This window comes from Barbus barbus (genome assembly GCF_936440315.1).
Source record: "Barbus barbus genome assembly, chromosome: 36".
NCBI lineage: Eukaryota > Metazoa > Chordata > Actinopteri > Cypriniformes > Cyprinidae > Barbus > Barbus barbus.
Genome location: NC_136714.1, coordinates 15,109,015 through 15,123,685, shown reverse-complemented (window position 1 = coordinate 15,123,685; position 14,671 = coordinate 15,109,015). Strand labels below are relative to the sequence as shown.

Here is a 14,671-nt window from a genome sequence, read left to right as displayed (position 1 = left end):
ACACCATTTCTGATGCCATGCTGTCTCAGAGCGATCCAACCCCATCAGCCTTTACCTACAAACACTGCCACAATTCAGGCTAAGAGCTCATTGTCCTGTACAAAAAAAAAAAAAAAAAAATGGCACTGAAAAACACATTTGGAATAAAGTAATGCCCCTGAGAGTATTTCTTGTAAGTGTCCTGTCCTGAAGGTGACTTTCAGGAACATTATGCAACTATGGTGGGAAAAAATAAATAAAAAAAATAAAATGGTGCCATTTAAAAGACATTTAGAAATTATAAATATATAGTTATAAATATAAAAATATTATAAATGTAAAAATGTGTATTTCTATATTTTTTATTATTTTCAAATTATGTTTGATATTTTTAAATATTAAATTGTTAAAATAATTTTATATTATATTATAATATATGATATTATCCATTTGAAATATTAAAACTTTAATATTTTAACATTTGTTTGACATTTAAAAATAAAAAAAATTAAAAGGAATGTGTGTAATATATAAAATTTTAAAATAGAATTCAAACAGAAAACAGTTATTTTAAATATAAGTAAATATTACAATTCTTAATGTATTTTTGTTCAAATAAATGCAGCCTTGACTTCTTTCAAAAATTAAAAAAAATATATATATTCCAATCTTCTGGCTGCTAGTGCAAACATTTTTCTTTCTTTCTCTTTTCTTTCTTTCGTTTTTTTATTTTATTTTTATTTACGGAAAAAGCAACACTGACATCATGATAACTTTTGTGTTCCACAGGGGAAAAAAATAGTCATAGTTTGTCAAATTCTCAAAGGCCCCTCATGGGCATAATGCTTCTGGTCTCCTCTGGAGCACTATAGCAAACAAAATTGCCTTTGTGTATATTGAAAAGGATGCCAAAACCAGCCTACGTTCATACGAATTGGCTTGTGCAACTTTAATGCACACTGACAGGTTAATTACGTCACAATTAACTAAATGCCTAACAGCCGTTCTACTAGTAGCGGTGTGATTGAGTTAATAGAGGGGTATGACATGAGTTGTGTTTACCAGTGGCACCGACCCCATTTGCGAGAGTGACAAGCTCATGAAGGGGTTGAGAAGTGGAAGCCTTTGGGCACATTATTCGGGGATATTTTCAGATGTGGGTGATGGGGGGGGGGGGCGAGGGAACCCAAAAAAAGCACTCTTTTCTCTTTCTCGCTGTGCCAAAACATAGCCGTGTTGCTCAATTCCTTTCTCTCGCTCTGTCAAAACTATTTCTGGCTTCAGAGAAGAAAGTGTTTACTCTGTGGCCTGGTTCACTGGAGTAACGCCGTGTTCCCACCGAGCAAATCCGCTGCTCTCTCTCCAAAATGGTTTGCATATTTTCCCTGTAACACAAGACTTAAAAAGGATGAGAGGAAATCAAGAGGGAAGGGGGAGCCGCTGCTATTATATCTGGATTTACATGCAGTCAGCTGCTCGGCCAGTTTAAAGAAGGCTGTGTGACAACTACGCCACCGACCTCGTCTATAACAGTATCTGTGAACGGTAAACTAATGGCTGTGATGTTTCGAGGCGTATCACTGAGCGGGAGAGTCCTGGAAGTCTAACCGATTCAATGATAGAGATCTGATTGCTGAGACCCAGGAGATTCATGGTCAGTTTCCTCATAATAGTTTTGTCAAAACACAATTCTGAGTTTTGTAGCTTCAGTAGAAAAGCTGGAACTTTCCCCCCTCGCCTCAAATCTTCCATTCGAGCCGTCACAGCAAATAAAGCACCGCTGTGTGTGGTAAAGCACTTCTCTCGGCTAGACATCATATCAGTGCTTCGGATTGAAATGAGACATGCCGTTTCACACTCTGTAAAAGTCAATACCCCTTATTTAAAATGCACAAAAACACACAAAGGCTCCTTAAGCAGGATTCATGAGTGAATGTTTCATTGCAGTCCCTTGAGATAAGTGATCGTGGAGCTGAAATCTCTTCAAATTGGGCTGCCCTTTAAAGTAGGTCAGAGCTGAGACTCCAGTAGCACTGGGGCTGTGCGTCAACAACAGCACATGATGTTGTTTTTCTATCAGAGTCCTGGCACCAAACACGACCGGCCATTTCTGCGCCTTAACTAACCTCTCCAACTGCCTAAATGCCCCTGACGTCACAGGCGGCAAACACCTCGCCAAGGAATGCCATCAACAGTCATTCGAAGAGCCACACTGTAAAGTTCAGGTATATTACAAGCTATTTTGATGCTTTCAGATAACCTTATCTATGTTCTTTGCTGCACAGAGGACTATCAAATGCTGAATAAATAGAACATGTAAATAATTAGGTGAAACGTACCCAATTTATCAGTCTGAAATACTACAGGCTGTACACAAAAGGCCCCTTATTCTTCCAATCAACATATCACAGCAGCTGATTTCTCTGACATCAACAGAAATGAGACGAGCCTACAAAGGGACCCATTGAAGTGGCGGTGTTAGTCTGGAATGAGGCAGGAATCGTGCCGACCATCTAAAACTCAAACAAGTTAACAAAAGCTCTTTTAACTAGAATTTTAATCAGATTTTAGATACTTTTACGGTGGCCGAGAGAGCTCAAATAGAAAAAACACCTGCAAATTAAGAAAACAACTTCATCAATTTTACAACACACGCGCTCCAAATGCTCACAATACAAACAAATAAAGAAACGCACTGCAAATACTCACAACCAAACAAAGAAACGCGCTGCAAATAAAATTCTTTATTTGTTTGTGTTGTGAGCATTTGCAGCACCTGCTGTCAAATCGATGAAGATCTTTTCTTGATTTGCTGGTGCTTTTTCTATTTGCAGCGTGTTGAGCTCTCTCGGCCACCGTCAAATATGAAGCTAATCGAAAAGCCCTGCTCTAATCCGTTAACATGGGTGCAAAAAAACCCCAAAACACCACATACGTTCTGCAAACAGAGTATGTGTGAAACAGGAGTAACACAATGGACTGTTCCGTTTGCAGAAAACATGCAAAGGACAAGAATCTCAATGTTTTTAGGACAAAAAACATCTCTGCTGCTTTAGAGAGAAGCAGAAAATAATAATCTGCCAACCACACACTGTATTCAGGTGGGGGGGGGTTTGCTCTTTAAAAGAGAAAATTAAACAAATTCAATATCCTATCAGTCAGGACTCATTCCATCGTCCCTAATTTTGTTGCCGTTTTGTTATTGCCGTGTTATTCAATCATTGTGGCATCTGATTTTCCATGAATGGCTTTTGTTTCGTCATTCATGCATGCAGGTCGACTTCATCGGCAGTTCTCCTGAACTGAGCATTACAGGAAATGACCACTGCTCCCTGCACTTCAGCCTTTTGCCAGTCGAGCTGCCAACTTGAAAACCGAGACCTGGATGTTTACAACGACAAGAAAACTTTGTCCATTGTAAACACCACCACCATGCCAACAGCCGTTAACTATTTATAAAGAGGGTGCAACTGCGAGTTACATATCCACTAGGGCTGGTGTGGGGGCAGAGATGTGGTTTTTGGCCTGTAAAGTAACTGTTAGCATAACGTGAGCAGAGCAAAATCAGACTTGGCTTCGAATCAAGGTTTTGGATGCAGGGTTTGTCACTCTGATCTGACTAACAGTGGGAGATAACAAGGTGAAATGTAAGCATTTCCTGTTGTGGTCTTTACACCATCTCGAAAAATGATTCAAAAACCACCCTCAGTGCGTAGCAAAATGTGGATGTCTGCGTGTCATGGCTAGTGTTCAGGAAAAAAAAAAATCATGAAGCCACAGACATAAAACCCCCAATAACCCACTTCAAGTCTATCTAGGCTGTGAAAATGAAGCATATGGGTGAGCATATTGAGGGACTGTGGAAAAAAAAGCCAGCGTATCGAACTAGCCATGCGTTATAGCACATTTAAAATATAAGCCTGGTAGCCACAGGGGAGGCTGGCCTCACTGCTGTTCAGGTCCCTGGCAGGAAGACAAGTTTCACTGCCCATTCTTTTTTACTCCAGACTCCAAATCTATATTTAGCCAGGCTTTTCCACTGGTATGCCTTTCTCTGATCGTTAGCCCTGTTTAACCCCTATTTACAACGGGCCCCATATTGGTCAAGGCTCTCGGGAGGCCCGGTCAGCAAGGGCACGGCAAGCCTTTTACGCATGTCTGTCAAATAACACAAAGTGCACCAAACCAGCTCTAAAACCGGGAGAGAGCTGGGCTGGATACATTAAATATTCATGATATATTCACAATGAATTGGCAAACTGTGAATATCAACAATTTCATTGTGTGTTTATTTGCCAATTAAGTTTCCTAAAGACTTGCAATCACTAGAGCAATAAAATAGCATTTTAATAGCAATTATTCAGTAGCCAAAAGCTAGTTAGGGTTAATTTTGTCAGTGAAATTACTAGTGAAAATGGTCAATAAAGAATGTTTTTATTTAGTCGACAATAAAGGTGAAGAAAAATATGCATCAACAATTAATATTTCAATTAAAACATACTTTTGATAAAAATATGGAGAGAGAGAGAGAGAGAAGAGATAAAACAATTTTGAACTGATTCATACACACATATATATATATATATATATTTATTTAGTCATTTAGCAGACGCTTTTATCCAAAGCGACTTACAAATGAGGACATAAGAAGCAATCAAAAACCAACAAAAGAGCAACAACGTGCAAGTGCTATTACAAGTCTTGGTTAGCCTAACGCAGTACAGACAATTATTATTATTATTATTTCTTTATTTTTTTATAAAAAGACATATAGATCAAATAAAATTAGAATAGAGAGTGCTAGAGTTAGAGGGTCAAATAAAGATGGAACAGATGAGTTTTTAGCCGTTTCTTGAAGATGGGTAAGGATTCAGCTGCTCGGATTGAGTTGGGCAGATCATTCCACCAGATGGGAACAGTTAATGAAAAAGTCCGTGAAAGTGTTTTTGTGTGTCTTTGGGATGGCACAATAATGTGTCGTTCACTTGAAGAATGCCAGCTTCTAGAGGGAACATAAGTCTGAAGTAATGAATTTAGGTAAAGGGGTGCAGAGCCAGTGGTGGTTCTGTAGGCAAACATTAATGCCTTGAATTTAATGCGAGCAGCTATTATATATATATATATATATATAAATAAAAAAGAAATAATGAATCAAAACTGTATATAAAATGTAAAAATTGTACTTGAAAAAATATTTACTTGAAATAAAATAAAATATAAAAAGATGTAGAACTTATTTCAAATTTTAATTATTTTGAGTACTATAAAATAATTATTATAAATATAAAAAGTACTATAAAAGTACAATTCGATAAAAAAGTATGTCGACCTGTTATTTCTATTTATTGTTATGTGTTATTATAAGATGTAGAACTGTTATTTTCATTTATTCCAAGTACTATTAAATATAACGTGTGTGTATGTATGTGTATATAGATATAGAGATATAGATATATATATACACACACCAGTGTTGGGGAAGCTACTCTGAAACTGTAGTTTGACAAGCTACAAGCTACTCGTAAGTTAAAGTAGTTAAACTACAGTCAAGCTACCCTTTTGGAAAAGTAGTTAGCTACACTACAAGTTACTATCAAAAAGTAGCTAGCTACATTGAAACTACTTTTGATTTTTTTGAACAACGTATATTATAAATAACTGAATAAGTGTCTGAGGAATGTTTTAAGTAAAATATTTAGTGTTTAAAACAATGCAATACAATTATGATTTCAAAGAGTATTGTTTTATTACACACAACACTCAAATATCTCAGACTGTTACAAAAAGTGTAACCTTTACTTGTCGTTTCTTTGAGAGACATGAACTTGGACAAATAAGGCCATGGGTAATTAACGTTAGTTGTTTCTCCATCCTCCAAATCTGCCGCCACGTCTTGCTCCATCATGGATAATATGGGTGTGTCAACCCACTTCTGTACGTCAGTGAACCGTTAGCCGCAAGATGCGTGATTAAACAACAGGTGGCGGTAATGGCAAAAAATGAGTTTGTAATCTAACATGAAGAATATCCTTGCATCGCGCTGATGCGCGCAGGCTCGACAAAACGCAATGTAGCTTTTGCTCGCGCTATACCGCTACTTGCTGCAAAAAGTAGTTAGCTACTGGAAAAGCTACACTGTTTAAAAAGCAACTGAGCTACTGCCAAGCTACTGAAAAATGTAGTTAAGTTAGTAGCGTCGCTACTTGTAGTTAACTACTCCCCAACACTGACACACACACACACACACACACAAATGATGATTTCATATATGATTTATCTCACCAAATCGGTATTTTGAACGATTCATTTTTTTCCTTGTATTGATGGCCCAAGGTCAGGAAACAGTGTTTGCAGAAGTAATATTAAAGCCACAATGAACTACAGATAGACTGTTTGAAGCCTTCACACATTTTCAAAACATACTCACCCAAATCGCATTTGATGCCGGTTTAAAATGACTGTCTGTATCACATCAGTGATTAAAGTTCTGAACACTCACTCATGCCATTTTGGCAGCCCTAAAAGCTTCATTCAAGTGTGTCCACTTACATATGAAAGACCTAATTCAATATGCTGAACTATTGACTGTACATTTTAATGATGTCAATCTCAAGTACCTAGTTCCTGAAGGTGATTCAAGGCCACATGGGTGTGATGAATCTTTTCAGCACAACAAAATGGGAACATGATCACAAATGTAATGCAATAACGGTGCTTTCTATACCCAAAGTGATCTAAGCGAGCCAGACTGTTATGCTGTGGAGTGCTAGACACGTTTGTGCTAGAACATTCTCCCAAGGGCAGATAGCGAGGGCTGTCTGAAAAATGAGGAGTCATTGCATGGCAGTGTACGGAGGTCCACATGCATCAGCACAGCTCTCGTGTCCAGCAACCCAGCAGAGGTCATCATATCAGGGTCAGGTGCACATGAGCACATACCCCACTCGGGTTGCCATCAAGTTCGTAAGCAGAGGCGGAAACTGGAGAGGTCTTCCTTCCATGCCACAACATTGTTTTGAGGGCACCTAATAAACAAACAGATCCAACCAAGCCTGACAACAATTACCCTGTTTCTCACAACCAATCATTTTTGCCTGCCTAGAATGACAAGCAGGTATGTATGTGCGTAATTGTTGGAGTTGGTTTCCAGCTTTACCCCATACCTGCTAGAGTGGCTTGCCTTTCACCTCTTCCAGTAAACATTTGCCTGTCACCATGTGTTCCAAAGAAATTGTTGGACGCAACTCTTCAAACACATGATCGAGGCTCAAACTTTATTCGTTTATAAATAACCAAGGTGGCTGATTGTTTACCACGCTTTGCGAATAAACACACAGTGAACTTCTCTTCCTAGAATGCAAACGTATATGATTCGATTTGCATTCTGTATTACATTGCTTGTTTTGTAAATATAAATAAATCGAAAATATATTTAATATTGCATGGATACAGTCCCCAAAAGTTAGATTAAAAAGAAAAAACCCCCCTCTATTTACTCATACTGTAAATAAAGTAAATAATTAATGCATAATTAATTTGCATAAATTAATTAAATTATAAAAGCAATATTACAATTCTTAATTTTTTTTTACATTTAGAATTAATTAAAATTCATACTTAAAGGGGTCATCGGATGCCCATTTTCCACAAGTTGATTTGATTCTTTAGGGTCTTAATGAAAAGTCTAACATACTTTGGTTAAAATTTCTCATTGGTAGAGTAAAAAACACCTTTTTTACCCTGTCAAAATCAGCTGTTTTCAGCACGCTGTTCTAGTCCATGTTGCTTTAAATGCTAATGAGCTCTGCTCACCCCACCCCTCTCTTCCGTGGGGTGACGAGCAGACTGTAAACTTCAGCTGCGTAGCTTGCTAGTTAGCAAAGATTCATACAAACCCTTTTACTCACTTCTTCTGTAGGTGAAGCTGGATCACGAATGATTCGAGTGAACAGACGCATTTAGGCAGATAGGCGCATTCCTTTCAAAAACGTAAGTAACGTCAATCCTCTGCGTCTTCAGCGGCCCAGATGTCGAGAGTAAATGACGACTGCTATGTTCATAATTACATCAACTAAACACTTCATTCGCTTAATCGGAGACATTCTTGTCTTCCCCGTACCAGATTCGACACAGTGGGAGACAGCTCACAGCACACTCAGGGTGGGTCTAAGGTAAGATGGCCGTGTCAATCAACTATCGTGGGAGCGGTCTGTACAGAACTACGTTATCTACGTTCAAAAATCGACTCCGATTCCAGAATCGGATACTTAAGGTCAGGAATTGGATACTTGTTGTCAAATTAAAATTTGGATTTCGCTTATCGATTCCTATGCACTTTTTTTTCCCTTCATCTGTGAGGACCGGACCTCGCGATCTGCCAGGACCTTGCTTGCTAATCTAAGCGCTCCAAAGTTTGGCTACATTTGCGATCAGAAGCCAAAAAAGCTAAGTGTAATATCTGTGATAGCTAAACATGTTGCAAAGAGGTGTCACCCCCAACATGACAAAGCACTTTAATTTAATAGATCGTTAAAGATCGAGAAACACGATTCAAACACCAACATGATTCTATTCCTAAATTACAATGTCTGTTTCATTCCTCAACTTTTGAGGTGTGCGATCAATGTTGTGATCCCTTGGTTCGTCCGTGCAGCATACGATCACATCAGCCAGTGTGATTTGAACATTTAAGCTGCGTTCGCGCTGCCATTGACCTGAAGAGAGCAGCTGTCATGAATGAAAACAGCCTCACAGTCTTTTCAACCACACAGTACCATTATTTCTGTGTTACAAACATTCAAATCACAGAAGTAGCCTACTTGGATAAAAGTTTGTAGTTCAGATATAAACTTTGTGTATGGTAGCGATTAAAATAGAGTAAATCACCTTTTGAAAGTAATTTGACACTTCAAATGAAGATTTATCGATTACATTGTTACTCCAGTAGGTGGCGAAAAGGGGCTGTTAAAATGTATTTGTCTTTGAATCATACAAGAGATTCATTCAAGAACACCGATTCATCCAGTAATGAAACAAGTACATCTTGAGTGAGTCTAATGTTTTTTCTTCAGGATCATGAGAACCACAACTTCCATTGGGGAAAAAAAAAAAAAACTAAATTTATCCAGTTCTATTTTACACACAAACAACTCTTAAAGAGTCCAGTTTTTATGTTTGAAAAAAAGAGACACAGGGTAAATGTTTGATATCATTATTTAATCACATTGGAATTGAAACTGGGAATCGAAAAGAATCGGAATCGATAAGCAGAATCGGAATCAATAAAATTCAAACGATACCCAACCCTAATCAGAACAGTCTGATTTGAGAGAGGGGATTTAAAAAATAAAGGTGGATTTTTATCACTATAGGGTGGATGTGTACACACTTCCTACAGCAAACAACATGTATAGTGAATTTTGCATCCGATGACCCCTTTAAATAGAATTATAACAATTGTAATCAGCTTGCCATTTTCTTACACACACACACACATATATATACACATTATATATATATATATATATATATATATATATATATATATATATATACACACATATATATATATATATATACATATATATATATATATATACACACACACACACACACACATATATATACACATATATGTATATACAAATATAGGGTTAATTTTGTTAATTTATATATATATATATATATATTAGGGCCGGGACTTTAACGCGTTAATTTAGATTAATTAATTACACAAAAATAACGCGTTAAATTTTTTTAACGCATTTTAATCGCACTTATTTTTGCACCGCGGAACGTTTCTCACTGGATGAGTTTCGGCGGACCGATTATACTGGAGCACCAACTAGCGTTCAGAATTCCAAGAACGGAAAGAACGGACTTGCGTTCTCGTGGAGACCGGTCTTGCCAGGCTTCCTTGGAAGAACGAACTCGGAAGGACGCAAGAACACAGAACGCACACTTATGAGAATTGAGATGTACTGCATTCCTGCTTAACTTATTAAAACATTTCATACTATTATAGATATTACTTTCATATAATTGTATTGTTTTATTTTAGAGCGTTATATGTTTTACTGTTAAGATTCATTTTAATATGCCAATAAAAATGCAGACTTTCTCCGGGTCTTATAACTTTATTAAAATTAACCAAAACAAAACGATAAATATTTACTTTCAACTTGAAGAGCCGTTAAGTATTTGCGAGAGCGAGTTTAAAGCTTACAGGCTTCCGTACACCGGCCACCCACAGCGTTTTCTGGGATTTCTAACGGCTGATTCTCTCAAGTCTGCACTCGATGCATCCTCAGTTTCAAGAACATATTCTTGAAACTGCTTTCATGCATCCTCTGTACTTGCGTTCTTGAGAATTGGAACTGAACTTTGACGGTTAATGATGACGTAGAACGAGAACACAACGACGCAAGATCGCTGAAGAACGCATATTGAGAAACAGCCAAAAACAAACCACAGTGAGCATGGACAAAGAAGCTGATGAGACCGCTTTGGTTGGCCCTGTGGATGGGAAATTTAAAAATCCATATAAAAAAAACTTAATTCTCACTGTTCTCAGGTCAAATATTTATATGCGATTAAAATGCGATTAATTAATTACAAAGCCTCTAATTAATTAGATTAATTTTTTTAATTGAGTCCCGGCCCTAAAATAAATAAATATATATATATATATATATATATATATATATATATATATATATATATATATATATATATATATATATATATGAATTTAAGAAAGCTTAATTATGAAACTCTGCAAAGGCATATGACAAGACATAGAAAATACAAAATAGATTTAGTTAACAGAAAAAGAAAGCTGCATGTTTTCCTGAAAGAATAGAAGACATTAGGTACAGTAATAATTTCTCTTATTAAAATGTAAACACGTGGGCCCTCAAATCCAAACTTGTACATACAGTGACATGCTGCATATACTGAATGCAGGACATTTGAGTGTGTTTGATGTGTGTAGTGTGGGGGTTGGTGTTTGTGTCGCACCTGTGTGGATCTGCCGGTGGGCCTCTAGAGCATCTTCCTTCTGAAACTGAGCTCCACACTGGTCACAAACGATGGCTTTCTCACCAGCTACAAGACAAAAAAAATAATAAAGTTATTAAATCTTCATCATTTTGGAGGTCCTCGGGTGGTGCATGGTGTCATATCTCTTATTTGAACCCCAGTAATACTTAAAATGATTTGGTGCCTGGGAGTTGGAAGTCTGCTGGAATCACTTCAGTAAAACTTGCTGGCAAAAACACTGTTTACAATGTTTTGGAGGATATGTAAGCCAGACGTTGATCTTGTGTTCACTGTGGAATGAAAGCAATGCATCATAAGAGGGATTTATCATTCAAGGCACACTTTCACTAAAAATCCCACATATGCTGTCAAACACAACCCTAAAAAGAAGATAAAAACAAGAAGCCATACATGAGACATCCGCATAGCATGTTCAGATGTTGCAATGGGACACCAAGAGGAACTGTGAGACCACAGGATGCCAATATACAATCTGATCTATACATCAGAATTAAGCAGAAACACTGTATTGCATTCACACTGTATTAATCAGCTTGATCAAAAGGGAGTTTTTAAAATTTGTAACAGAGCTGTCAGCTTTATTTCTTTAAATCTTACCGCCTTCACAAGCACAACAGGAAGTCATAGCTCAGATAAAAGAAACAAAAAAACTGTCCATTTCGCAACCACTGTAAAGTTGCATAATGTACTGTACTGTCAGGCATTTCTTGCAGATGATGCCACTCAGCAATAAACTAATAAATGTGTCCGAAACTAGTTCCTCTAAATGGCTCAAGAAATCAAACATCATTACTAAAACAAAAAACTGCACATAAAGAAGGACTACCACAGACCTCAGAACTGGTTACTTCAGTGCATTCATACTCAATAATTGTTAACCATAAAACACTATTTCTTCTGCAATGGGTGCTTTACACAATTTTAAGTGCAGAGAAACTAAGTAAGCAATCTGAAGTACTGAACTGTAAATACGGTCTCTGTGGCAAATTCAAAACATTGCTGCTTGAGTGGTCCGACATTTCAGCTTCTGGCTTGACCATTAGTATAATCTTGGGGTGGACTACCTGTTTGAATTTGAATTAAATTAGCATTGAAGTGACAAAACGATCAAATAACAGATAGATATACAGATACGACAGACAAAATGATAGAATGATAAACCTATAGAACAATAGAACAAACAGTAAAACAATGGCAGAACAATATACGTTAGCTGCATTTCCTTTATCCTTCAAATTGTGCAAACTGAAATTGCGAATTGAAAATACGCCCAATGGAAACACGTCAATTTCACAAAAACTCCCATATTGCAAAAAGTTTTTACGCTCACATGAGGTGGTTTTTTTAGTCAATTTGAAATTTCACAAAACTGCAATGGAAACATTTTTTCCACATTTACAGGTCACCTGGTGTACGTAAACATCACATGATCATTCTTTAATGTACTATAACCGCCAATAAACATCTCATATGTTGCCGCTCTCCAGTATAAGGGACTTTCCTTGCCAATAATGCTTGGCTTTCCTTGCAATTATTGCTTAGATAACACCTTATTCACACATCTGCGGAACATTACGGCTCTGACGCGGCCACACTAGTCAATGCTTGTGTTTACACCAGCCGCGGCATGTAGCGCCTCTTCACACTGCTTCGCTAAAGATACACGCCTACGTCTCTTACGATTAAAAATAATGGCTAGTGTGGTGGCTGCTATATACGTAAACCTACAAACATCGGTCGCCATGACTAATCGCAAAATATATATATTTTTTATGTTTTAGTTGCATAAAATCGGTTAATGGAAAAACTGTCATCTATCATTTCGAAAATGGTTTATTTTTTTCTACATACATAAAATATCGCAAAAGTTTTGCACAAATCTGTCATGGAAGCACGGCTAGATAGATATAATGACAGAATGATCGATAGAATGATAGATAGGCAGACAGACAGAATTAGATAGATAAAAATACATAGACAGACAGATAGATTTTGCCCAATCCTGGTGTCAAGCAGATCTTGCATCAGTGGCCATGGAGCAGGAAGGTCCAGGACCTAAAGTAGCTTGAGATGGAGGGCCAGCGGGACATTGATCACCACCTTAAGTGGCAGAGAGGGAAAAGCCAGGCCTTAAAGCCCACTCCACAACATAAAAGGCACCTTATTGAAGCGGGTCATTATCTCACAGGGGGTGACAACATCCAGCCATCCAGCAGGAGTGCGCTTCCAGGCCCAGAAAAAGTCATGGGATTAAAGTGATAAATCCTAGCATCTTCCTTTGATCAAGAGAGACTTTCTTGTTAAGCACGACAAAAAAAAAAAAAAAAAAAAAGCGTGAAGGAAAAACACCTCCCTCAGATTTGGCAGAATTCATATCCCACTTTCAAGCCCCTTCCCACCAAAGACAAAAACAGAGACCAGTGCTAGAAATAAGCCTCTCCAGCAAAAAAGAAAACAACAACAAAAAACCGTGGCTATAAAAGAATCGCTCTCTAGCAACTCCCACTTCCTCCCTCCTTCATTCGGGAGTTGCCACAGCGATGCCGACCTGACATAATGGGCCCTTACACAAACATGGCTCCCAACAAGTGGAGGAGAGGTGCCACGTGCCAGTTCCTTTTTCACTTCCCTCCTCTGAACGTATTGCACAACCGAAACCCTGGGATTTACTGTTTCCGAAGAAGATGCCTCGTCGATCTGTCTTGTTTGTACGGGCCGTGCGCATAAATAAAATGACGCGAGTGAAACCGGAGCCTTTACGGGAGCTGCGGCAAACATCCAGAGTCAGATTACCCAGCAGTGGGGCCGTGCTGGCTTTGTTGATGAGTCCCTGAAGAGCGATACTAGGAGCACAGCTGTAATGGAAAGACCTGTGAACAAGCACATTGTCTAATGCTATAAAGGTGGATTCTCATCACACACTCTGATCAGACACACCCCCACCCCGGTCGCTTGGAAGCAGGAACATGAGTAGACAAATACGGCACGAACAAAAACATACCCTTGCTGTTCGGTGAGCATACACAAATGCGTTATATAAGACAGCACACTCAGTCCCCCCCCAAAAAAAACAACAAAAAAAACAGCAAAAGAATCCATATAAAAAGGAAAAACAGTGCCGTCAGAACAATGAGTACAGACAGCGTGCTCTCCCTTTTCCTTTAGCGGTAACGAGCTGTGCTGTACAGTTTTATTTACACTATACTCTTATCAGTCACAGAACAGTACGGAGACTGCCAATTGGAAAGGACAGCCATGAACTGTGTGTTCCCTCTCTCAACTAGATGTGTACCGCAGGCAGAGCAATTTTTTATTAATCAACCAAGACAAAAATGCTGGGAGACTGCCAGATTCCCCTCGTAAAAATGTGCACGTTCACACGAGCACGCCGGCGTGGATGAGTATATTTGTGGAGCGCTGTCAGGCTGATGTAGGGTTCCAGACTGAAACAATGACTAGGGAGCCACTGGCACCTCAAATGAAGCATTTGGGAGCCAAATGCCATTTTTAGTTGGCAAATTAAGAGAACCGCTCAATATGGGTGATTGTTCAGAAGCACTGTCGACCATGCATGTTGTATCACAATATATCACAGTTATTGAATATTTACAGGTATATGCGCAAAAAATAA

The 14,671-nt window shown here is 38.1% G+C and overlaps 1 protein-coding gene across 1 annotated transcript in view; it reads right to left on the bottom strand.

The window, feature by feature from the left end:
* LOC306855834 (zinc finger and BTB domain-containing protein 16-A-like) overlaps window positions 1-14,671 on the bottom strand; it is a 161,978-nt gene that overhangs the window by 35,433 nt on the left and 111,874 nt on the right. Inside the window, exon 4 of the mRNA XM_079394740.1 lies at window positions 10,999-11,085. Within this exon, the coding sequence (XP_079250866.1) occupies window positions 10,999-11,085 (87 nt within the window). The remainder of the gene's footprint in view (window positions 1-10,998; window positions 11,086-14,671) is intronic.